This window comes from Opisthocomus hoazin, chromosome 1, assembly GCF_030867145.1.
Source record: "Opisthocomus hoazin isolate bOpiHoa1 chromosome 1, bOpiHoa1.hap1, whole genome shotgun sequence".
NCBI lineage: Eukaryota > Metazoa > Chordata > Aves > Opisthocomiformes > Opisthocomidae > Opisthocomus > Opisthocomus hoazin.
Window position 1 is genome coordinate 153377148 of NC_134414.1, and position 23968 is coordinate 153401115.

Genomic DNA, 23968 nt, shown 5'->3' on the forward strand with positions numbered 1-23968 from the left:
TACCAGCTCGCAGGCTGCGATTTCATGGTAGCGCTGCCAGCTTGCTCGTTGCCACCCACGGTGCTTGTGAGGTTGTTAGCGCAGCCGCCTGATGAACGAGACCAGAAATGGATCCAGCTGGGAAGAAAAAAAAAAACTAACCCAACAACAACCAAGAAGGAAAGCGGGACATCTCTGCCAGATCCATTCCCTGATGCAGTTCCTCGTGGAGCTTCCCCAGCCATGACAGGGGCAGGAATGAGTGGGTTGGATGAGGAAGGCAGGGGATGCCTAAGCCAGCGTTTGAGCAGTACGGATTCAGCTGTGAAAATCCCTCGCTTTCAGCCAAACTGGCAGCTCAGCAGGGCTCGCAGGCCTTACACAACACGAACCACGGCTCACCCAGCTCCACCTGCTCGCAAACACCGAGCCCTCTTTCACATTACTTGCATTCTAGATAAAGACAGCTTTGCTAGAAAAAAAAATCTGTATATTAACTTTTCCCCACCCCAGGAAGATGAAGGTGACGGAGCACTGGAACAGGCTGCCCAGGGAGGTTGTGGAGTCTCCTTCTCTGGAGATATTCAAGACCCGCCTGGACGCGGTCCTGTGCAGCCTGCTGTAGGTGACCCTGCTTCGGCAGGAGGGTTGGACTAGATGACCCACAGAGGTCCCTTCCAACCCTGAACATTCTGTGATTCTGTGAAGATAAGCATCCATGATTACTGGCCCCAGGTATGGCCCAGGCAGGAGTCAACATCTGTCCAACTGCCCGACAGCAGAGACAAGATGCTAAACAGCACCGACCCCAGAGAGATGGTCTCTGAAGCCACCCTCGTGGCAGTGCCACACAACCAGCTCGGAGGAAGACCAGAAAGAGAATAAAAGGCAGCTGAAATCACCGGGGTGGATGAAAACGCCCTGCTGCCTTGTCCTCCAGGACCAATAAGCCTCTAATTCTCTGCCACGCTTCAGCGGCCAAGGTTCACCCCCTCCGAAAGGCAACGAGCTACCTCGCTTGACGACACCGAGCACCGTCACAGATTCATTTGCTAGCAGTCGCAACTGAGTGACTCCCTCTACGCTGGATTTTTTGAAAAAGGAGGGGAAACGTGAAAGGTTGCTCCTCAGCTTTCCTTGGCAAACGCCTGCGACCCAGGAGGAAACTTCTAAAGCAGGTGAAGGCGAGCAAGATCTCCCACCGGCAGCAGACCCCGGCTGCGGCCCTGCGAGCCAAGCCAGTAGAGGTCTCTCTTCCACTAAGCCACTCATAAAAATAAATAAATATCTATCTATATTTGTCCACGTGCGCGTGTGCCTTCCCTTCCAAACCCTGGTCCCCAACCATAACGAAATAAATACAGCAGGAAGCCGGCGGCTCGGAAGGGAACAATTTATCACTTCGCTTCCAAAAAAAAAAAGACAAAAAAAACACCAAAATCTGTGGTCTACCAGGTTACCAAGTTTACGGCGTCGACTCCAGCCTTCCCATCCGATAGGAAAAAATCACGGCATGGTCAGCCCCAGACCTCCAGCTCCTCTCCCGACGAAGGTGAGGACCACTGCTGTGCCTGTGTCTACCAGGGAGCCCTTTCTGCACCAGTTTCAGTCTGGGTAGAGCCAGTCACGACAGCAAGGCTTTATCAGGGGGCAATGGGCACAAACTGAAGCAGAGGAAGCTCCAGCTGAACATGAGGAAGAACTTCTTCCCTCTGAGGGTGACGGAGCCCTGGCACAGGCTGCCCAGGGAGGTTGTGGAGTCTCCTTCTCTAGAGATACTCAAGACCCGCCTGGACAAGTTCCTCTACAGCCTACTGTAGGTGACTCTGCTTCAGCAGGGGGGTTGGACTGGGTGACCCACAGAGGTCCCTTCCAACCCTGAACATTCTGTGATTCTGTGATCAGGCAATGGTTTTTTTTTGGCCTCCATGTAAAGGACTCCTTGGTCTTCGTGGGAGTAGCGTCTGGAGCACGCAAAATGGGGCGACCGCCCACACTGGAACCCTTGCTCGAAGTCTCAGACGTGAGGCCAAGGATAAAATTGGAACGAAACCGATGTTCTTCACAGAAAGAGTGGTCAGGCATTGGAATAGGCTGCACAGGGGAGTGGTGGGGTCACCATCCCTGGAGTTGTTCAAAAAGAAACGTAGAGATGTGTCCCTTTGGGATATGGTTTAGCAGGCGTGGTGGTCCTGGGTTGACGGTTGGACTTGATGATCTTAGAGGTCTTTTCCAACCTATGGTTCTATGATTCTATGGCTCCTCCAAACAGCCAGACAACTGCCCCCAGCACTCCGGGAGGGGACCCCCCCTCGGGATCCGACAGCACCCCAACAGCAGCCAAACCGCCGGTGGAGAACCTGGAGCTCGGCAAGGCTTGTTAGGGCGGGAGGGTGCACGCAGCCAGGGTGGGAGTCCAGAGGGGTCACCCCAAACCCCGCTCCCCCATCCCCATTCCTAGAGGGAGAGTTTTCCCCTCTCGCTTTGGCCTCCCCGGGGGTCGCGGGGGGACGCCGTCGGGGATGCCACCCCCCATGCTGCTGGCACCCCGGGAGCCGAAGGGGACGAGGGAGGAGCAGGGGCAAAGTTCCGCAGGGGCGAGCGGGGGTCCCCACCTGCCAGCGCCTCTTCCGCACCCCCAGAGACCCCCTTTCGGGGGTGGGGGGGGTTGCAGCCCCTGTCAGTTTTGGTTTGGTTCCTTCAGGCAGCAGCAGATGGAGAGGGGATCACAGAATCACAAAATGGTAGGGGTTGGAAGGGACCTCTGTGGGTCACCCAGTCCAACCCCATCGTCTGCTGCTGGTCTGGTTTTAGCACTTTTTTATATTATCCTTGTGGATTATCATCTTATTTTTATATTATTAATTTTGTATTACAGAAAAAGATTCATTTGCATTTTAAGTAAAGTGCGTTAGGATTTTTTTTTTTAATGAAAAAGAAAAAAAAAAAACAACACACAACAGAGGAGAAAAACACGTTCCCCTCTACCCGTTGCCTAATTTTGAGTCTTGCAATGATTGATGTGGGCAAGGCAGAACCCGGGCGGGGCGAGGGCAGGCACACAGCCTCCCTGGACCGACGCAGACGCCGCTCGCCCAGTATGAAAAATGCCCTTTTTTATTCAAGCTCAGGAAGTAAACGCAACATCGAAAGTGGGAGGGGGAAAAAAAAAAAAGGAAAAAAAAAAATCAATATTAAAAAAGAGCATAAAGTCTTCAAGGTTTTTCCAGGGTGTTTAAAAGAAGAAAGTAGCGAGAGAATAGCAGATTGCTTTGAAAAAGGAACGAGAGAATAGCAGATTGCTTTATGGGGGGGAAAAAGAAAAAAAAAGAGAGGTCTTAAAATGAAAAGTTGAAAATAACGAAACGCCGTGAGAAGGCGCCGGAACAGAACCCGCCGCCCTCTCCGAAGTGGAATGTTTTCCTCCAAAATTACGTTTCTGCGGGTTGTTTTTTTGTTCGGCTGAGGCTGCTCAGGCGCGCAGATGGGTCGGGACCCCGCAAAAACTCGGGTCCGCGTCCCCGGCACCCCCGAAACGCGCCGACACAGCCCAACCCCCCCCCCCCCCCCCCCCCGCCTCGGTCCCGGCCCCCCCGCCCCCGGCCGCGCCTATTGCATCAGTCGGGGCGGGGCCTGCCGGGCGGGGGCGGGGCCTAGAGGGGCGGGGCGAGGCCTAGAGGGGCGGGGCCTACAGCGGCCGCTGGCCGCGCAGGGAGGGCGGCTGCGGGGAGCGGCGGGGCAAGGTTGCCTCCAGCCGCCCGAGGAGGAAACGCGGCGGCGGGGAGGAGGAGGAGGAAGAAGGAGGGGGAGGAAGTAAAATTCAAAAAATTCACCCCGCCGCGCAGGCACAGGGCCCGGCGCGGCTCCCTCCCCCCGCCCGGCGCCACCTTAAATCGCCCCCCCCCCCCCCCGGCCCCGCTTCCTCCCGCGGAGGCTCGGCCGCAACAACAAGTCCCGAGCCCCGGGGGGGGGGGGGGGGGGGGGGGGGGGGGGGTAACGCGGCCCCCCCGCACCCCCCCCCGGGGGCAGCGGGGCGGGTCTGGCGCGATCGCGGCGGGGGCGGCGCTGGGCTGCGGGGCGAGGCGAAAAGCGCCACAAAAAAAAAAAATAAAAAAAGAAACATTAAAAATAATAACGTGATTTTGCAGCGCGGGGGGGGGGACACGCCGCGAGGGCAAACCCGACAGGCTGGACCCCGGCCGCTGTTTGTTTTCCGTCGCGATCGCTTTGTTCGCGATGGGAAAAGGGGGGCGGGGGAAACGACGTGGGGTTTTTTTTTTTCCTTTTTTTTTAATTCCCCCCCCCCCCCCCAAATTTCGCCAGGGTTTTCCACGTTTACCGGCCTGAATCGCTCCCGCCTCCCCCCACCCCCCCGAGACTCGCCCAGCGTTGTGTGTGTGTGTCCCCCCCGTCTTATTTACGTATTTATTTATTTCTCTCCACAGCACGGGGGATCCGCCTCCCCTCCCCCACCCCCCGGTGCCACCCCCGCTCTCGGGCGGTGACCGCCCCCCCCCCCCCCCAACGCCGGGACCCCGCTGCGGGGGCGGTGCGGGGGCCGCTGCCGCAGCATCTGGTGGGGGGGGGGGGTGCGAGGCGCCATCTTTGCCAGCCCTGAAGGCCGCGGCGGGGGAAGGTTTCCACGCCGGGTCTCGACGCGGGGCCGTCGGGGGGTGGGAAGGTTCGCAGCCCCGGCGAGGGACCGGCAGCGGGATGGGTGCTGCTGGTTTGAGGGGCTCGGGTTTTGAGGCTCAGGGGGGGTCAAACGCCCGAGTGCGAGACGTTACCTCGAGCTACGCGTGACCCTCAAAAAATAAAAAGACAAAAATATATCGTGACAGAGGAAATTCTACTCTTTTGCACGGAGAGGGCACATCATTCCCGATTAATCCCGGAGGAGAGCTGAGAGCGAGGGGAGCGAGCCGCCTTCCGTGCGTCCACCTGCGCGGAGACGCGGGGCGAGACACCCAAGGGACCCTTCTGCTGCTGGACGGAGCCCGGGTCGCTCCCGCGCCGGGCCGAGGGAGCTGGAAACACACACTAACGAAGGACATATTTCTCATAGATGGCAGTTTTCTTTATTGATTGCTTGACGTGAAACAGTATCAATCTGGATTTTTTTTTTTTTCCCCCGCACATTACAAAAAAAAAAAAAAAAATTAAATTGGCTCAGTCTGCAATCCTTTAAGCACAGCCATATTAATTATCAGAAAAAGGAAAAAAAAAACCCCAACAACAAAAAAACCCCCCAAACAAAAAAAAAACACCCTAAAAATTCTACCAAATAGAGCATTTACAAATGCACAAAACAGGCCACTTTGGCTTTATGGGGAAAAATATTGTCTTCTAGATTAAAAAAAAAAAATCTTTTAACATAAATAAGTTAGTATAATTTCTCAGTGTCTTTACAGAGTTATGTACACAGGTACACTTCAAACTTTTTTTTTTATTTTTACATACAGGTACACAGGCAATGTAGAAATACTGTTTAAAGATGTAGTATCCCTTTTCCCTCACACACAAACACTTTGGGAAGTGGGTCAGATCAGAAAACAGCAATATCCGAAATTCAGAGCAAAAGCCCTCCAGATTAGTTAAAAAAAAAAAAAACCCACAAAACCAAAAACCAACCCACAAAAAACCCCACCAAAGCCAGGAAATCGGGAAATGTAACAACGGGATGATTTCAGATGACTTTTACAGGCATTCAGAATTTGCTAGATGGATTTGAGGTCCGGGGGGGGGGGGGAACGGGGACGACGACAACAACAACTTCTGCTACTACAGAACGGAATCATCACAGCTCCCACCTCTCCAGCTTAAAGCCGTAGGAAGAAACTTCACAAGCGGCCTGTCATAATCTGCTCTGAGCAGGGTCCCCACAATGGTACATAAAAAAAAAAGGGGGGGGGGGGAGGACAAAAACACAGCAGACCCACTTAAAGGGACAATACATCTTTAAGTAATAATAAAAAAAAAAACCCTACACTGCTTCTCTTCATACATTTCTTTGCTTGCCAGATTTCGAGAGCAAGTTCTGATCGGTCACCCTCGTCCGCCCCCCCCCCCCCCCCCCCCCCCGACAGGGTTTATGTGCTACATAAGGTAAAAACTATATACACAGGTAGTACAATGAAGCAAATAAGGAAACACCTAATTGCACGATGCTACATCCAATGCTTTTAGAGGCAGGTCTTTTAAGAGTGCCTAACGTTTTAGTGTTATTGTTTGCGCTTTTTTTTTTTTTTCTCTTTTTTTCTGCCGTCGTTTTTGTTTTGCCGCTGCTGGTTGGTGGTTTTTTTTTTTTGTTGTTTTGTTTTGTTTTTTTTTTTTCAGTGCTTGCACAGGATCTCTCCCCCATCCCACGGAGACCGGCGAGCTCTCTTCTCTCCTTGCCGCCGCAGCTTTACCTCTTCCTCGCTCCGCCGCACCCGGCGATCGGGGACGCGCACGCCTCGGCCCTGCAGCGGGGGAAGGGCGCGGGGAACAGCCCGTCAGCGAGCGGCGGGGGGGGGGGGGAAAGAGGGACAGACGCGACCCCCGGCCCCGGGGCCGCCCCTCGCCCTCCTCCGCCCAGCCGGGACCGCTCCGACCCTCGGAGGGACGGACGGACCCCCCCCTTCCCCCCCCCCCCGAGGAGTGGGGACCGGCACGTCCCCGCCGCCTCTCACCCCGGGCGGGGACTAAGTCGTTGTAGCGATTTGGGCTTTTACGGCCTTAAATCTCTTTTTTTTTTTTCTGCGGATCCGCGTTTGTAAACCTGGCTCCTAACCTCGGCGCAGTTTCCCACCTCCCTCCGCCCCTGCCCGCGCCTTCAAACAAAACAACAACACGGGGGGGGGTGCGGGGGGGAAGAGAAGCACAGCCCAGCTCCCATTAACTCGCTCTCTTCCCTTTGCCAGCGTCTCAAACCAAACCAAAACAACCAAAAAAAACACACACACGCACCCCCCCCCCCCACCGCCTTGCCTAGCTCGGATTTTAAAGCCAGAGCCCCCTTCTCGACTTGTTTTTCCCGAGGTGGGAGCTCGACGTGCGACGGCAGCGCTGGCACTGGAGGCCAAAAAGCATCGGGGGGAGGCACACAGACGGGAAGCCCCCTCGAACACCCCCCCCCCCCCCGTCATCAGGCATCCCGCACCAGCCGCTCTGCGGCTCTGTCCTCCGGGGAAGAAGGACCCTCCCTGCCCCCCGGGCCCGCTTGAGGGGGGGACCGACCCGGCACCGTCGGGGGGTCCGGTCTCCGTAGCCCCACGACGCTGCGCTTCGCTCCTGGGTTTGTTCTTCTCAAGCCCTGCGCATCCCCCCCCCCCTCCCCGAGGGCTTGGGGAAAGACCCCGCAGCGAGCCCAGCCAAGCCCCCCTCCCCTCCCAGCAGCGGGACCCCCGCTGGGCCGCCCCCTCCTCGCATCCCAACGCCAGGCCCTCAGGGGAACCCACCTGAGCGCTTTACGTCTGGTGTCTTCTCGGGCTGGATTTCTTGGGTGTTTGCTCCACTGAACTGGCGCTGGGGGAGTCTCCTGAAACCTCTTCTTCTGTTGTGTTGGCTCTTTTATTTTGAGGAGAGGAATCTGGGGGGGGGCGGAGGGGGGGGTGATATTAAAATACGTTCCTGCCAGATGTTTTCTCGGCATCCGGAGGGGGGGGGGGGGGGGACGCTACCGGATCCCCCATCTCAGCGCCCGGCTACGTGAGGGCGAGTGGGGAGCGGGGAGCTGCGCTGCTCTCTGGGGAAGAGACCCCGCTTCACCGTTTTCCCCTAAAATCCCTGTCCCTCTTTCGCTCCGCGTGAGCGCTGCGAGCCCCCCCCTCCCACCCGGGACGGGGGGACACACACACACACGGGATGGTCCGCGCCCACGGGGCTTCTCCTCGCGCATCATCTACCGGCTCCCACCTAAGGCGGGACACGCACCCCCCCCCCCCCCCCCCGCAAACAGCACCTGGGCTTTTTTAGGCGAGAGGAGGCGGGGGGGGGGTGTGGAAGGGGGTCACCCCGCGCCGGTGCCCATCGGGGCGAAGCCCACGCGTGTCGGGGGCGAAGGGGCCCGGAGCCCCGGCGCTGGCGGAGGGGCAGCGGGGCGGGGGTACGTTACCGTCGGCGGCGGGCCTTTTCCTCTGCCCCGGGCACTGCTCGGCACAGTCCGTCTGATTTTCAGAAACATCAGTCTTTTTTTGACCTAGACAGTGAGCGTCCTCTGAGATTCCCTGAGAACCGACAAAAACCACGGTTTGGCAATTCCCGTTTAGGTCCAAGCTCTGGCGGCCGGCGGGCTTGCAGACAGATTTCAGTAGCCTGGGGGGTCTGAAGTAGAAGTCGGGCGAGCTCCCCTTCTCCACGGCTTGCCACTCGTACCTGCCTTCCAGCGGCTTGTGATTCTGGAAATCGAAATTCCACTTCCTCTGGCATGCCTCCTCCATCTCCTGGAGGTGCCTCTTCAAGTCCCTGTTTAACTCTTCGTGGTTCACCGGCCCGAAGAGGTTCCTGCACGCTGACGGCTTCGGGTACTCCGACTGCCTGGCTTCCATGCGCTCCAGGGTAGGGCTCCCATTAGAAACGCGGACGTTTGACATCTCCCCCCCCCCCCCAAACACACGCACGCACACCCTCCTTCTCCTCGACGGCGGTTGTTTTGCTCGCTGCGCTCCCCCCTCCAGCCGCCTCCTCCTCCTCCTCCTCCTCCTCCTCCTCCTCCTCGCCGCCTCTCACCCCTCTCCGGCCCCGCCGAGGCCCCGCTCGCCCTCGGACCGCGGAGAAGGGGCGAGGAGCCCCGGGGGGGGGGGGTGCGGGGAGCGGTGCGCGGGGGAGCGGCCCCGCCGGCGATGCCGATGCCCCCGCCGCCGCCGCGTAGTAAAAGCGAGAGGGGAGGAGGCTGGTGGGGGGGGGGTGGGGGGGGTGGGAAGGGGAGGGGGGGGGGAAGAGGAAAAAAAAAAAAAAACAAGCGGAGACGAGCCCTTTTCTCGGTTGCCCAATATGGCGATTGAAGGGAGGCTGACGAAGAAGAAGATGATTGACGGGACGAGTCTATTTAAACAGCCCGGCCGGGCCATTGGTTACGGCGGCGGGAACCGCCCCGTCGGGCCGGCCCTGCCTCGCCGCCGGCTCTAAAGGTGGCCCCGGCCCCGTGTCGTGTGTCCCCCCCCCGCCCCAGCCCCTTGCTTGCCCCGGTAATGGTGGCTGCTGACTGCCTTCGGGCTGGTTCCCGCGACCGGGGGTCTCCCACCGCCCTGATGTGCCCAGGACAGGGGTCTGGCGACGCAGCCCCCCCCCGCCGAGGTTGGGTGGCCGGCTCGGGGACAGCGGGAGGGCTCAAACACACACACCCCCCCCCCCCCCCCCGGGACGTGCCCCGGCGGTACAGCGGCACCCCGACCCCGCAGCACCCCGACCCCGCTGCGGTGGCTGCGGGGGGGGGGGGGGGGGGGAGAGGAAGGGGAGCATCACCCCTTGCCGCCTCCCCAGCGGAGAAAGGACGAGGTGATGAAACGGCTCGAAAAAACGGCTCGAAAAAAGCCTCCGCGGGGATTTCGGGGCTCGGCGAGCAGGGGAAAGAAAACAACGTTTCGATTTTTTTGTCCTGATTTTGTGTGCTCGGGAGATTGGGCGAGGCGAGGGTCGCAGCCGGGGGGGTTTCTAAGCAACTTCATAGCCGGAGCAGGTACGCAGTGTCCTCCCCTGTACCCCCCCCAGTGCCTGCAGCCCCTTCCACAGCCTTCGTCTCTGCCCAGGCAGGGCAGCCCACTCCTTGCCTTGGAGGACCTCTCAGGTGCTCAAGGGTTCGACGTTTCCAGGGGCCCAGGTCCACAGCCTGGATGTTTGGAGGATCTTCATGCTGATTCACCTGGCCAGGTGTCCTCTGCAAGCAGAGCAACCCCCTTCAGACTCCGCTTCGGGGTGACAGGCTGTCTCGGCAAGGCAGGGGTCAACACAACCGGGTTTAACTGGCTGAGAGAAGGTTTAACCGCTTTGGCCTTGAAGACATCAAGGTTTTACCCTGTGCTGTACTTGGACACACACACTCCCTCTGGTTCGGGGTCCACAGCTCTGCTGGGCCGCTGAAACCTTCGCTGCTGTTGCTCTCGTGGGCTAAATTCTGCCCGCGCCGGAGGGCGAACAAAACCATGACGCGGCGCTCAAGCCCAGGCCGCAGCAGCACCGCTCACCTTCGCCAGCTCCGGGGTAGCAGCCCCTGGCCTCTGCTTACACCACTCGCCCGAGCAATCGCGGTATCGCCTGACCCGAGCTCAAAATAATGATGCGCCCAGGCAAAAAAAAAAAAAAAATACAAATGAGATTGGTTTAAAACCCACAAGGCTGAAATAAAAAATTAGCGAAGTTGTTTTTGTCTGTTTTCTGGGGTTTTTAGCACTTGGAAGTTGTTTTCCAACCATTCTCAGCAACCTTAAGTACTAGAAATTCACTGACAGAAAATTAAAGCTGACGTTCTCCTGTCTGCAGGAGCCGAGACAATTTTTGAGGTTGCAAATCCGCGATCAAACGGTGTCAGCTGGCAAAGCGGTGCCTGTTCATCTGCTTTATTTGCAGGGCTTGGTTTCTCCAGGCTTTCCCTTCTTTGACTTCCACAGCCACCGGCAAGGAAGTGCCACTCCAAACCTCCCTTTGCTTTCTCCACCAGGTGTAGGACATTTGGCTTTTTTTGCTGATCTGCGCCAGAGGGATCTACACGACCAGAAAGTGATCTGCAAAAACATGTCCTGAGTCACCCTTGAAGATGCGCAGGGCTCACCCTGCTGATGGGGACCTGCCGAGCGTCCCACGGGTGACTCCTTAGATGAGGGTGGGCTTCCCAGCCAGGAAGGGGAAGGAAAAAAAAAAAAAAAAATTAAAATGGGGGTCTGAATATCAGAAAAGAACGAGTGTCCCTCGGGTAAACAACCAGGAAGGCAAAAGAGTGCTGGAAAAGCAGACTGGGTGCTGTCCCCCTGGGTGCTGGACCGCATCCCGGGAGCATCCACATCCTCGGAGCATCCGCGGCCGCTGGGACCGAGCGAGACCCCCGAGCGCGGCCACCGGCCGCGCTCGGGGGTCTCGCTCGGTCCCCGCGGCCCTTTTTGGCTTCCCCCCCCCCCCTTTTCCCTTCGCTGCCTTCCCGGCAATCCACCTTAAATCACGGGGGCTGCGAAGGAGAAAAAAAGGCCGTGTCTGCAGCGACCTTGCCACGATCGAAAGAGTTTTGTTTACAGCCAGGCAACCCCCCCCTCCCCTCCCCCCGACGGGACGGCGTGAGAGGAGCAGCGAAGCGTGGAGAGAGGGGGAAAAAAAAAAAAATAGAGGGAGGGGGGAATAAAAAAATAAAAATAAATAGGAGAGGATCTGGAAAGATCAGAGCGCCATCGTCTTGCGAGAGAGGGGCACAGCAGGGCTGAGGGTTCGGGGGGGTGTTTCGGGGAGGGTGAAGGTTTGAAGACCTTTTGATGGCAACTCTAGAGGGAGCTTGAGGACAGAGATCGGCCGCCCTCCTGGCAGCCCACCCCCCCATCCCCGGTTACCCCCCCCCCCCGTCACCCCACTCACCCATGGGTGGGATCAGGGTGCGAGGACCCGTGAGGGGGTGCTGGCTGGGGGTACGGGCTTAGGGGTGTCCTTCGTTGGCTTTAAAAATGGGGTCGTCTGTCGGGAGATGCCTGCTCTGCGCTAGTGCGAGGGGTTGGAGCATCTCCCCTTGCCGTGGGGCAGCTGTGTTCAGACACAGGCAGACGCAGGTGAAATTATCACCCAAAGTTCTTCGTTCTTCTCTCTCTGGAGCTCCCTGCTTGTCACCGCCCTTCCCTCGACCTGCTGAAGGAGTAGTCACAGAATCACAGAACAGTAGGGGTTGGAAGGGACCTCTGTGGGTCACCCAGCCCAACCACCTGCCCAAGCAGGGTCACCCAGAGCAGGCTGCAGAGGACCTTGTCCAGGCGGGGCTGGAATATCTCCAGAGAAGGAGACTCCACAGCCTCCCTGGGCAGCCTGGGCCAGGGCTCCGTCACCCTCAGACGGAAGAAGTTCTTCCTCATGTTCAGCTGGAACTTCCTCTGCTTCAGTTTGTGCCCATTGCCCCTTGTCCTGTTGCTGGGCACCGCTGAAAAGAGTCTGGCCCCATCCTCCTGACACCCACCCTGCAGATACTTGTAAGCATTTCTAAGGTCCCCTCTCAGCCTTCCCTTCTTCAGGCTGAACAAGCCCAGCTCCCTCAGCCTCTCCTTGTAGGAGAGATGCTCCAGTCCTCTCACCATCCTCATAGCCCAGTCCTGCTAGACGACCCTGATTCCGTCCCGGTATGGCTCAGACCGCTGTGGGTTTTTTTTCCCATTTTGCCTGAAGCACAAAGTGAGAGCGAGCTTCAACTGCTCCCGAGTCTCCCACAGCCAGCAGCAATGCACCCTGCTGGGTGATCTACTCTGCCATCTTCACACTGGGGACAAGGAAGAGGATGTTCGTATCCAGTCCCTGAAAATAAACACACACACACACACACACACACTCTCTCTCTCTGTCTCACTCTTATGTTCACCTATCCCAGCAAACAACACTATGGAAGAGATGAGAAATCAGTGAAATGATTACTTTGCTGTAAACTGGCCTAATTTCTCCTCCCCCCTCACCCAAAGACACAGCATATGAACAAAAGCGTTTTCAAGCCAGTAGAACTCCATCTGTGTAAGACTTCCCGGTTGATACAGCACATATCCCTCACCACTTTCCCTCTCCTCTCCTTTCCCTTTCCTTTTTTTCCCCCTTTCTTTTTCCCAAGTGGCAACGCAAGCCACATAAAACGTTCTCAGGTAGAAAGAAGTTCGACGAAGCCCTCCAGTTCACTGTGTGCTTGGCCTTTATGGTAAAATGAACGGTCCTTGCCTCGCTGGCAGCCGTGCCTCCGGCTGAAGACCAGCCCCGCTCAGGTGCAAAACGTCAGGGAGCTCCAGCTCCTCTGCATGGAGCCCATAAAACATCCGGCGATGGCTGGGCCCCTACCTGGGGTACGGTGAGGATGAACTGCTGCGTGTTCGTAAAGCCCGCGGAGCGGAGAAAGAGCGATGCAAGGGCCGAGCAGTCGTAATAATGACGAGCTATCACTGCTGCCACGAGATGGAACGGTTCTCCAGCCCCTTGCTCAGCGACCTGCGCCTTTAAGAAAGTTTCTCAACAGATGAATTATATTCGGTGGAAATGAGTTGTTCTGTTTTTCTACAAAGCCTGAAGTGAACCTTTCTGGGAAGGGGATGATATTTTGTAGCAGTGTTTTCTCAAGTACAATTCTTTAGGTTCCCAAGTGATGACACATTGTACAGCAACGCTCTTGGAACCGGCCCTTCATCTGTGAGAAGGGACACTGGCCCCATTTCTTGAAGCCATTCATTAAATAAAAACACCCTATGTCGTATGTTCTGTTCCTCTAAAATGTTTAAAGTTTTCAGTGCATGAAATCATATGGTGCCTGGAATATTTTTTTATTTTTTTTTTTCCAGAACACAGCACTAACCTCTAACTCAGTTACTGAACGTTGTTGGAAGAGCTTGTTATTTTTCGTGAGTGTTGTGTTTTGTTTTCATTTGGTAGGATCCCAGCTTTATGCAATAGGCTTTTTCAGAAATACAGAACTATGTCAATGTAATGCTTACGACTGACCACAAAGAGGCCGCTCACCAAAAAAATACCCCGAGACAAAAACATCTGCATCTGTAACAATTCCAGGCGTTCTGGGTACCGTTTACATGAGAATCTAGCCCAGTGGTTTGGGGGTTTTTTTCTTCTTTTTTGTCTGTTTTTTTTTTTTTTTAATTTCCTATGGGCTCTATTAATTGCCTTCGGATCAAGAGGTCTACAAACATCTTCCTTATACAAACAGGAGAACTGGTCTGGCTGCTTTCTGAACCCTTCAAGGCAGATGGCCCATCTCACAGAGCAAAATGGTGGCACTGAGTAACTGATTACTATCGGGGCTTGAGATCAGGTTCTGGCTTCCCTGGGTCGTGTTCTGCACATCGCTGCAGCCCTTGGCACCTACATTTCTCCCCTCACGCTCTTCTTCTCTGGAGATATTCAAGACCCACTTGGATGAGGTCCTGTGCAGCCTGCTGTAGGTGACCCTGCTTCGGCAGGGTGGTTGGACTGGGTGACCCACAGAGGTCCCTGCCAATGCCTACCATTCTGTGATTCTGTGATTCTGTGATTCTGTGATTCCTAATCTGTTCAGACTTTAAGCCATTGGAAACGCTCGGTTTGTGCGGTACCAGGTACAGCAGGACTTCAATCTCAGTCGAGGTCTCTAGGTGCCAGGGTAACACAAATCTAACAGTGCCCGTTACCTTCCAAGCTCACCACGTCTTCTTTGTGTTAATCAACCCAGCAAGGGAACTGTACAGCTCCAGGATGCAAAAGCCACGGCATTAACCTGCAGTAAAGTGATGATTACACAGAAAAATTGAAAGTGTACTCTGCAAGTGTCTGGCAGCAAGAAAAATCGTTATGAGGCAGGTGAAAAGGCACTTCAAGACAACAGGAATTTTGTTGTCCCAGTGACCCCGTACTGGAACCAAACATGGTGTTTTGGGGGATACCACTTAGGGAAAAATAGCCCCAAGAACTGCCTCGGATTTAGCGTTCTCCTCAACAACCTGCGTATCCGGTTCAAAAGTATCCCCCCCCCCTTTTCTCAGCCCTCTAAGGATTTGCTGCCCGGTTGCCACTAGCTAAATTTACAACTCCTTGCTGCTGCCCAGCAGTGCTCTACCAGCATCCATCGCCACCACCGTTACTCCTGCCAGGGCCGCATCCCGCTGAGCCCAGTGACGAAGGGGCTGCCATCGGTGCCCCTAACTCTGTTCATGGCTGATCTCAATCAGCAGTGCCTAAAACAGCAGAGTAAGCTGGCAAGGCGAAAGGCAAAAAAATATTTCACTGAAGCCAGTCTATTGCAAAATGCACTGGGGCTGGATTTCAGTTGCTTATGAGAAAGATGGAAAGAGAGAGCCCTTCATACTTACCAGCAGTCATTCTGGGTTTCCCTCCCGTGGACTTTCTCGGAGCAGAGGCCTGATCTGCTGTGTTTTTTGACTCTAAGCTGTCTCCTTCCTCGCTTTGTTCTGGCTGCCAGCAGCTAAACTGGGACATCTACTCAAAGACAAGTACCTGAAAGCATCACTTTAAAGGATTTGTCGCCTTGTTATCTCTAGTTTGAAAGGCTTCCTGACAACAACTTCCACTCAGAACAGTTCACATAGGACAAAGTTAGCACTGAAAATATTGGAGTTTATATTTAATAGCGTGAATGACAGCCACAAAACAACTGATACTAGCAGAGGCCCGGGCAATTCTCCTTTTTCTGCTGTTGCCCCCCACACCAAGTCTGCAAGAGACAGGTGGGAAATGACAGAAGCAGCAAAAGCTCGGGTCTCACTCAATGACTACTGTTCAGATCTCTGTAGCAAGGCCCTAAACTAAGTTCTTCTGTTCCTAGTGGTCTCCAGTACTTTCAAGCCGTGTGCAACCTCTCGGAACTCCTTTGCTCTTCCAAAGCAATCAAAACTACCGAAAAATAATCCAAGCTCTCATCTGGCCTTGTGGGACCACAGCACCCCGTCATTTCAAGAGAACCTTAAGAACCTGAGAGCAGCCAAATCTTCTGGGGCCAGCGTGGAGCCCTTTCTAATGTGCTCCTCGCAAGCCTTGAGAGCAAACTGTGAGACCTTGCTAGACCCTTCCTTCGGTTCACCTCACTCTGCTGTGGTTGGTTTGCTCGGTCCCAGAGTTAGAAACAAAAACCCCAACTCTCAGCCCTCGGGAATCAAAAGAGGTTAGTCAGCCACCCACCAGGCCAAATCAAGCTTGCTGAGAACTCAGGGCCAACTCCTCAAAGGCATTCGAGTGTCTTTGAAAGGCATTCAAGACCTTTGAAAGCCTGTCTCTAGAAGATGGCTGGCAATAAGCCTTCCCAGGGTGCCTGGCAGGGAGGCAGGGGCTGGGGTCTAGCGAGTACACGGCTCTGAGGGTGCGAGGTCGCTTCGGGGTTTTAAAAGTGATGAGGTTTCCAAAACAAGAAATGTCGGGGTTCTTTGTAATGTCTTCTGCTTTTTTTGAGACTTATTCCTTACCCAGAGGTACCAGGAACTCGTTTTACTGGAAAGAAAAGATCCAGAACCCTCAGGCAGTAGCATGGCTTCAGGACCACGAGCTTTAACAAAACAAAAAAACCCTAATCGACACAGCAAAATAGCGAGAAGGGCTCCCGCTGGGAACCGAGGTGCGCTTTGGCTGCGCGAGCGAAGGGTTGGCTTCGGCTCTGAACACCTCATCTGGAGAAGGATTTGGGAAGACTTTGCCAAGCCAGCTAGCTGCTGAAGTCCTGTTTTCAAGAGTGACTTTGGCACCAGGGCACCTCAACTTCACTACAGTCGCGCAGACTGCCAAGGTAATAATAATAATTAATTATTAGAATATTTCAGCAAGGTCATGTAGCTACGTCACTTTTCTGCCTGCGAAAACCGTTTTGACTTGATTGAGTTGTTTTTAGGTTGGTACTACTCCTTCTGTGGACACTCCTAACAGCATTTTACAATAGCCATTTATTTCTTCTTACAAATTGTTTCTTTTCGCAAGGGTCATTTAGTGGAATCTTTCCGTGAGAACAGCAACATCCACCGCGGCTTTCTCGACTCCCTGCAAATCAGTGGTAAAGAAAGCTGACGATAATGCCAATAAACTGGGTTTTCTTTCGTCCATTCAAATATCAGGCATCTGTAGCTTGGGCCCCAGAGGCTGATTATTTCTGAACAATTTTACAGAGTTTGTATTTAATTAATAAGTGATTTGATTCTTTTGCTTTTCAGCTTCTAACAAGCGATAACAGCCTATACTTCAGAAAGTCAAGTACGATGCTTTCTTTTCCCCAGCAAGTACTTAGCTCTGGGCCTGGAAAAGGGCCAGAGCACACAGGGACACTGTTCCACTGTAACATTTTGTACCTTATTTAAAAAAAATAACAACAACAACAACAAACAGCTGACTCTCACAGGAAATAAAATGTCTCTCTTTTCCTCCTTCTCTTAGCACACAAATATTTGTTTATTCATTATATTTTCTGTATAAATGCCTGCACACGCACACATTCACTCTGAATTTTTCTGCTGAACAAATGAAGTGTTAAGATGTCCTGTATTATTATTATGAATTTCGTTTGGCTTACATCAAGCTACTGCAAAAGGTCCCGCATCTCACGGTCTCTGGGGCAAGGGGGTTCTGGGTGACTGAAGGTTTGGATTAATTCAGTTTAAGGGCGCTTCTCTTGAGAAAATCTGTGGAAACCTATCACTTTTCAGGTGTCTTCTATTGGGCACCTTAAAGCTGAGAGACTGCTAAGTCACTCTGGAAAATATTGGCCTGGAAGACTTCACCCATCTGTGCAAACACACCACAATCCAATTAAACTGGCAGACTTCACAGTTATTTGCAGATCTCCACAATCCGGAGATACAGCCTATATCGCATCAGGGAGCTGTCGCCAGCCAGCGTGCCCCGCAGCCCAACAGAGCTCCCCGAAAGCTTGGAGAGAAGTGGACGGCACGGTGTGGTCTGCAGATGGGCACGCACCGCTCCTCAGCTGCGAAGGGGTGGTCTCCAGCCCCAAAAGCCCGGCTCCCCGCAGCGGAGCGCCTGGCTCCCGCCGCGGCAGGGCATGGTTAAACATTACAACCTGCTTCACAGCTTCATGACAATGTCACAAAGCCATTTTAAGGGGTTTTCCACCCTTTGCCAGCCTTGACCACTCGTTTCCACCTGAACTTCAGGAAGGTCTTTAAAATGGAACTGAAAAGTAAGAAAAGAAAGAAAAAAAAAAAGATTGTGAGGGAGGAATAATCCAGATGATTTTGCAGCTCTGTTGTAAACAGTTGCACTTTCACAACTGAGGAGGAGGGAAAAGGGGGCCAAGAGTGGGTCTTTCCTAAGGACGGAAAGAAGATGCTGAGCTCAGGAGTAGCCCCAGGACTATTTCCCCAACCTGTCCCAGCGTACGGCTGCGCTAATGCCAGGGACGGTGAAGGGGAACGAGGGTTTGGAGCAGAGGGAAGGCGAGCAGGACGATTTCTGTGGCAGTGCCCACCAGAGTGTTCGTACGGGCCTGATTCCTGCTGCCAGACAGACAGAGGGACTCGAAGACTCACAAGTACTTAAAGTACTTGGAGTACTCAAAGATACTTCAAATTCAAAGAAGCAGGGTGCTTGCCCCTAGCAGCTGATTTGAAACACATCACATTAGTTCAAGCTTCAGGCCAACTTCTCAAAAATTCAGCCTAAGCTATTTTATTTAAAAAAACCCAGTCTTTGGATCTGCTTCAGTGTTATATTTTCTCCACCATCACCATTTCCAGCTGCGCGTTTTCACCCCAGTTTCACCTTCCCCTCGGCGGAGTGGATGCTGCTGTTTGGCAAGCCGTGGTTTGAGCTCCGTCACGGAAGCGCCCCAGGTTAAATTAGCAATAAAGGAAGGATAGAGAGGGGGGTTTTAATACTCCATGAAGCTCCCTGGTCTGGTTCAGAGAGCAGCCCCACCAGCGGCTGAGTTGGCAGGACCCACAGGTTAATAGATGGTGGAGCAGGGGAAGGCACCGGCTCTTTTGGCCACCATAGCACCCATGTGTGGCCTGGCTGGCCTTGGTGGGTCCCTGCCCCGCAGAGCGCGCTGCAGACAGCGGTGAAGCTGGTCTTTCCGTGCAGGACAAGCAAATGAACTGTTTTCACCGGCTACGAGGTTGCTGGATCCCACTGCCCTCCACGATGTGGGTGGACATGTAAGGAGAAGGTCTGCTGAAGCCAGCACTCTGAGCAAGGGTCCAACCAGGCAAGTAATAGGAAAGGCTGAGATGAAAAGCGCCGGCCTGAGACCCGGCGCTCTCAGGGCCTGCGATAGTCACCACCCACGCATGCTGCAAGCTCTCCTGGTAACCATGAAACTGCAACAAGCGCCAAGCTCTGCACGAGCCACAAAACTCGCTGGAGGAGGAGATGAATCACAGGATCATAAAATCATTAAGGTTGGAAAAGACCTCTAAGATCATCAAGTCCAACCGTCATCTCAACACCACCATGCCTACTAAACCATGTCTCGAAGAGCAAGCTGGCCACATTGCAGCAGCCAGCCTGTTTGGTTGGACCAGCTCAGTCGGGTGAGTCGGAGCCACTTTGGCAGCTAGCTCTGGGCTGCAGAGGAGATGGATGTTTGTTTCCTCTCAAGACGCCCAAACTCTTCCTTTCCAGAAATGAGGAGGAATCAATCCTTTGAAATCACGTCTGTATCCTCTTCCACAGCGCGGAGCTTGTGCAGCAACCCCATTTCAGATTCCACCTTCACCCACGCAACAGGCTCTCCTGGGTCACCCAGCCTGGGGCTTCCTCATTGTCTTTCAGGGTTGTTTCATGTTCAGGGCCAGAAATTTAGGTATTTTTTAAACTGATATAAGTGTTATTAATTATCTCTGTCTGTTTCTTCATTCTCATTCTTAATTATGCCATGGAAAATTAACATACTGCACCAGAAGAGGACTAACAGACTCTAAGATAAGCAGTTCAGTAGTCTTGCCTGAACCTCCATTTAAAAATGGATTCAAGGAGGATGATGTTCTAGCCACATGGTGTAGGCATTTCCATAGAAACAAGGGAGAAAATGGGCAAGAAACTGAATGAAAAAGCATCAAAGTTAAAACAAATAGCTCCCAGAGCATCCTCCTCTACTTGGTTTACACAGCTAAGGCTTTTAATCTGAAGGCTGGTGTTTGTTGCTGATGCACCTCCCTTTCTTCTTATTCCTGCAGAGTATGTTCTTGCCAGCTCGTGCATCACTTTCTGGGAATAAGCTGAACTCTTCTGGCAAGAGGAAGATCTCATAGTTTGTCAGCTAACAGTCCATGGAGGTGCGATTAGCGTTGGCTCATCATTTCTGGGGCAGTTTCCAGCAGTCTGTGAAAATCACAACAGTCACAGAGGACGGGATTCAAGTCATCTAATTTTAGCTGCCTAATACGGGATTGCTAGTCTAAACCACTCACTTGCCCAGAAAATGGAGCACCATCAGAGGACAAGTCATCCCTCCTGCCTTGGACACCAGCTCAGGACAGGTGAGTCACCCTCTGGATACGCCGGTGTCTGTTCACTGTCTGCAGAGAGCACCTATTCGTCTAGTTCGGACGGGATGCGAACTGGATGGTTGGACTTGATGGTCTTAAGAGGTCTTTTCCAACCTTAATGATTCTACGATTCCAGTCAGTCAAAGTTAAGCAAGTTAACTCCTACGCATACTGCTGGCACCTCCCCATGGTTTCCATTTGCAGCAGTACTGTAACAGATGCTGAGAATACATTAGATGCTTTCCTAATGTCACATTCCCATGTCTGCAATCACGGTAATTGCCTCAGTGAAGTTTTGCAATTGCAAACGAGCAGGAAGCCATCTGCAAAGGAATCTGTCTATTAAGATGTGGCCCCTACTCTGAAAGTGCTTGAAAAGCCCCAGCGCATTTCGTGGGCTAAAGATAAAAAAAATAAAGGTCAGACTCCTGCAGCAATATGGAAAGTCTCCAGAACGCACTCCAGTGATCCAAGGAATAGACTGAATTTTGCTTCAGGACTGTGCTAATTAAATACTGCTAACTACATCTGAATAGAATTAAGTCTAATTTAAGGCCCTTTCGGAGCTCCAGGGCAACGTAGGCTCATCCTAAAAAAAGAAATTACCGACTGCTGACAACAGGTGTCAGCAACCAAAGTGGCTGAACCAGGGATAAAACTGAATTAGCTGCAAGTGTAGAGAAGGACGAACGAAGCCCAGCACTGTTTCTGCAGCCACGATGAAGACCTCGCTGGAAACCAGGAGGAAAGCGGGGAGCAGAACAGATACGAACCAGAACACTCCCGAGTTCAGCTGCCCTTGCCAATGCGCGCAGACAGCCAGGGCAGCTCTAATTTTTCTGGTGTAGATAAGGTTTGTTTCAGCACCACGCATGCCAAAAGTACCTTACGTTTCCACTGGAGTTCTTGGGTGGCGGCCAAGGGGAATATTTTGCAAAGAGTACTCCCTCCCTTCCTCTTACTTCTTCCTCCTGCCCTGCAGTCCACAGGGATTCCCCGAACGAGGGACCAGGCGCTTTGCTTCTCTTTTCCACTTTTCCAGCCTCATTTCCCCCACCCTTCTTCTCCCCTGCGTACGCCCCGACTGTGCACCCGTGTCAAATCCATCAGGAAAGGTCCTGCAAAGGTCTCTGATAAACAAGAGGAGCAGAACGCCTGTGGCCCCACCGGCCCTTTCGCTGGCAGCTATTTTGCGAGCGTTTCCTGATGGCTCCTATGCCATCTCTCTCATCACGTTTCTCCAGCAACATCCCGTGTCTCTTCTTCTCCCACTTGCTCTGTTGCTTTTAAATACACATTTGAGTTGTTTTGTTTCCATGCCCTTTCTCGGTAATTTGTCCCATATGTCTGCATGATTCTTGACATGAAATGCTTTTGCCCAAGCCCTTCTTTGCAGCCAGTTTTTTATGTTTCGTTATTATTTTTAATGTATTTTTTGCTGTCGTGCTCCTTTTCTCCAATGCTTTCAAAGTCAGGCCCATCTAACCCTTCCAACAGTCCTTCCCCAGCTCCAGAAGTGCAAATATCAATTTGATGTGCCTCCCCCCCTCCATCTATGGTTCCTCATCTATATCCTGTCTTTTCTTCCCCACCAAGAGAGCAAGAAAAACGGGTTTGCACTTGGTATTTATTAACAGAACAAAAACAGCAGGTTTAAATTCCTCTGGGCTTGTTTTGGTTTTGGTAAAAAGAAAGGATAAGGGCAGGACTGACAGCTGAGGACACACACCCAGGCTCCCAGCCTCAGCCGAGCAAGGCACCTGCTCTTCCACCCGCACGGGGAGGGAGCAGGGAGCGAACCCAGACTTGCTGAAAAGGAGGGCAATCCCATCCCTTTCAAAAGAGCCGCACCCCTGTACACCCACTCCAAGTTAACATCCCTATTTTAATTTACCTTCGTACCTCCTATTAGGGTAATTTCTCCTCCTAGTCTCATTACGAAATAAGAGTTTTGCCAGGGGTCAAGTTTGTTGGACCAAGCTCACAGGCTTTCTCAATTTATAAGTATTCAGCACTTTCACATAGGTTAGATTTCCTGTAAAGGAAGGAAAGCGAATTTCCGCTCCTGATTTGTGACAAAGCTGTATAATTGGCTACAATCCATACCTGAGTCCAGAAAGAAAGTCCAGCCTTCAGTTCTGTATCAAGAAAAACAATCGTGCATATGCTCAACTTTCCACTGACAGCCAGTACACTTATAATATTACGTTTGAAGGATGCACGCACTTAGCACTGCCCGCGGAAAGCTCGAAGGAATGAAAGAGAAATGGTGGCAACGGGCAGAGATTGGGACCATCACTGGTGTCAGTGTGGAACTGATGCAGTCATCTTCCTGGACATCCCACATCAGGAAGACTTCACTCGCCTATTAGATTTTTTCCATCTCCCCTTTTAGGAGCCGGGGGTATCTAGCTAAAGAGTGGCTAGAACGGTTCACTGAGGAGACAAGGCTGTTGCTACAGGCCGCTAGATTCCCCAGTTTTCCAACAGGATTTGCCAGGGCAGATGAAAAGCCCCCACTTGGAAAGTATGAGCCTGAACTCATTTGGGTCTGAACTCATTCAAATTGATCAAAGATGTTGACTATAAGTCTAATACCAGAAAACTTTTCTAAGTGAAGATGGTTCACTTGGACCTGGGAGATCACCTTCCGTGCCATATTTTACTCTTTTTATGTTTTGGTCTTTTGTTTCTCTTTTCTTTTCTTTTCTTTTTTTTTTTTTTTTTAATTACAGAACTTCAGATAAATCAGGTTGTTTATCAGAGGGAATTCCACTGGGAACAGGTAAGTCTGGGTACTGAGATCATACCACCAAGCTCCATTGTACGCTGAAAGGAACCGATTAAACAAACACCTAAATACGCAAAGGAATAATTGTCCATTTGTTCCAATGCCCAACTGCCAGCTCTGCCATTCACCTTCTGCCATAATTCCACTTAGGTTAAACACTTACATGCACTCTACCCTCCGGATGCGGGGTGGTGAAGACTGCAGAGACCACCTACACCAATTTCTCACTGCACTCTGGTTTTTAAAGGATGGTGAAGTTTTCTATGATGAATGTTCCTATTTCTAGCAAACGTATGTACACTGGCATGCTGATGATGACTGTAGGGAGGCTAAGAGTACCAGCAGGTCAAAAGGTCCATCTAGCCCAATTTCCTGCCTCTGACACCAGCTAAAAGCAAATGCCTAGTGAAGAATGTAGGAACAGGGCAAGCCTATAATGCTATTTCCCGAGAGTATGCTCCCAAACTCTAATGGTCTCAGACTCAGGAATTTCCTGGTGGTTTTGTGTTTAATAACCCAGGATGGATTTCCCTTCTGCAAACTTGTTCAATCACCACTTGAGCCTATGTAAACTCTTAACACCCACTTCTGCCGGCGACGAGTCTCAGGGCTTCACTGCGCGTGAAGGGAAGTACCGCTCACCCTCGGTTATTCTGAACTGTCACCTTGACAGCCTCTTTGCTTTGCACTGGAAAAGACAGTGAACAATCACTTGCTCCAAGACATAAACGAGTTTATAGGCTTCTATCATAGATGTCCTCCATCAATCCTCTCCCAGGCTGAAGACTTAGGGAAGCCTAAAAGAGCTGGCTTAATTACTTGCTGCTTATAAGCAAGCCATCCCATGCCTTGCATAACCTTTGTTATCCTTCTCTGAACATTTTCTGTTTCTGCATGTCTTTTCCGAGGTGGGAAGAGCAGAACTACTCATGGACGTGGGCACACCACAGATTTGTACAGGGGCAGAGGAAAGATTTCTGATTTTCTCCCTGAAAAGAGAGGAGGTCTTTGACCCCTGATGATCCCCAAGGAGGTTTCCTGTATTACAGCCCACGACCGCGTTCCTCCGCGACAG

General features: G+C 52.8%; 1 protein-coding gene across 1 annotated transcript; it reads right to left on the reverse strand.

Moving 5' to 3' along the window:
- Positions 1-5034: 5034 nt before the first annotated feature.
- On the reverse strand, positions 5035-8633 carry CDKN1B (cyclin dependent kinase inhibitor 1B). Its single transcript, XM_075442003.1, has 3 exons — positions 8075-8633; positions 7419-7549; positions 5035-6440 (listed from the first exon to the last, which is right to left on the reverse strand). The coding sequence occupies exons 1-2, from the start codon at positions 8550-8552 to the stop codon at positions 7428-7430; spliced, it is 600 nt and encodes a 199-aa protein (XP_075298118.1). The 5' UTR covers positions 8553-8633; the 3' UTR covers positions 5035-6440; positions 7419-7427.
- Positions 8634-23968: the final 15335 nt, after the last annotated feature.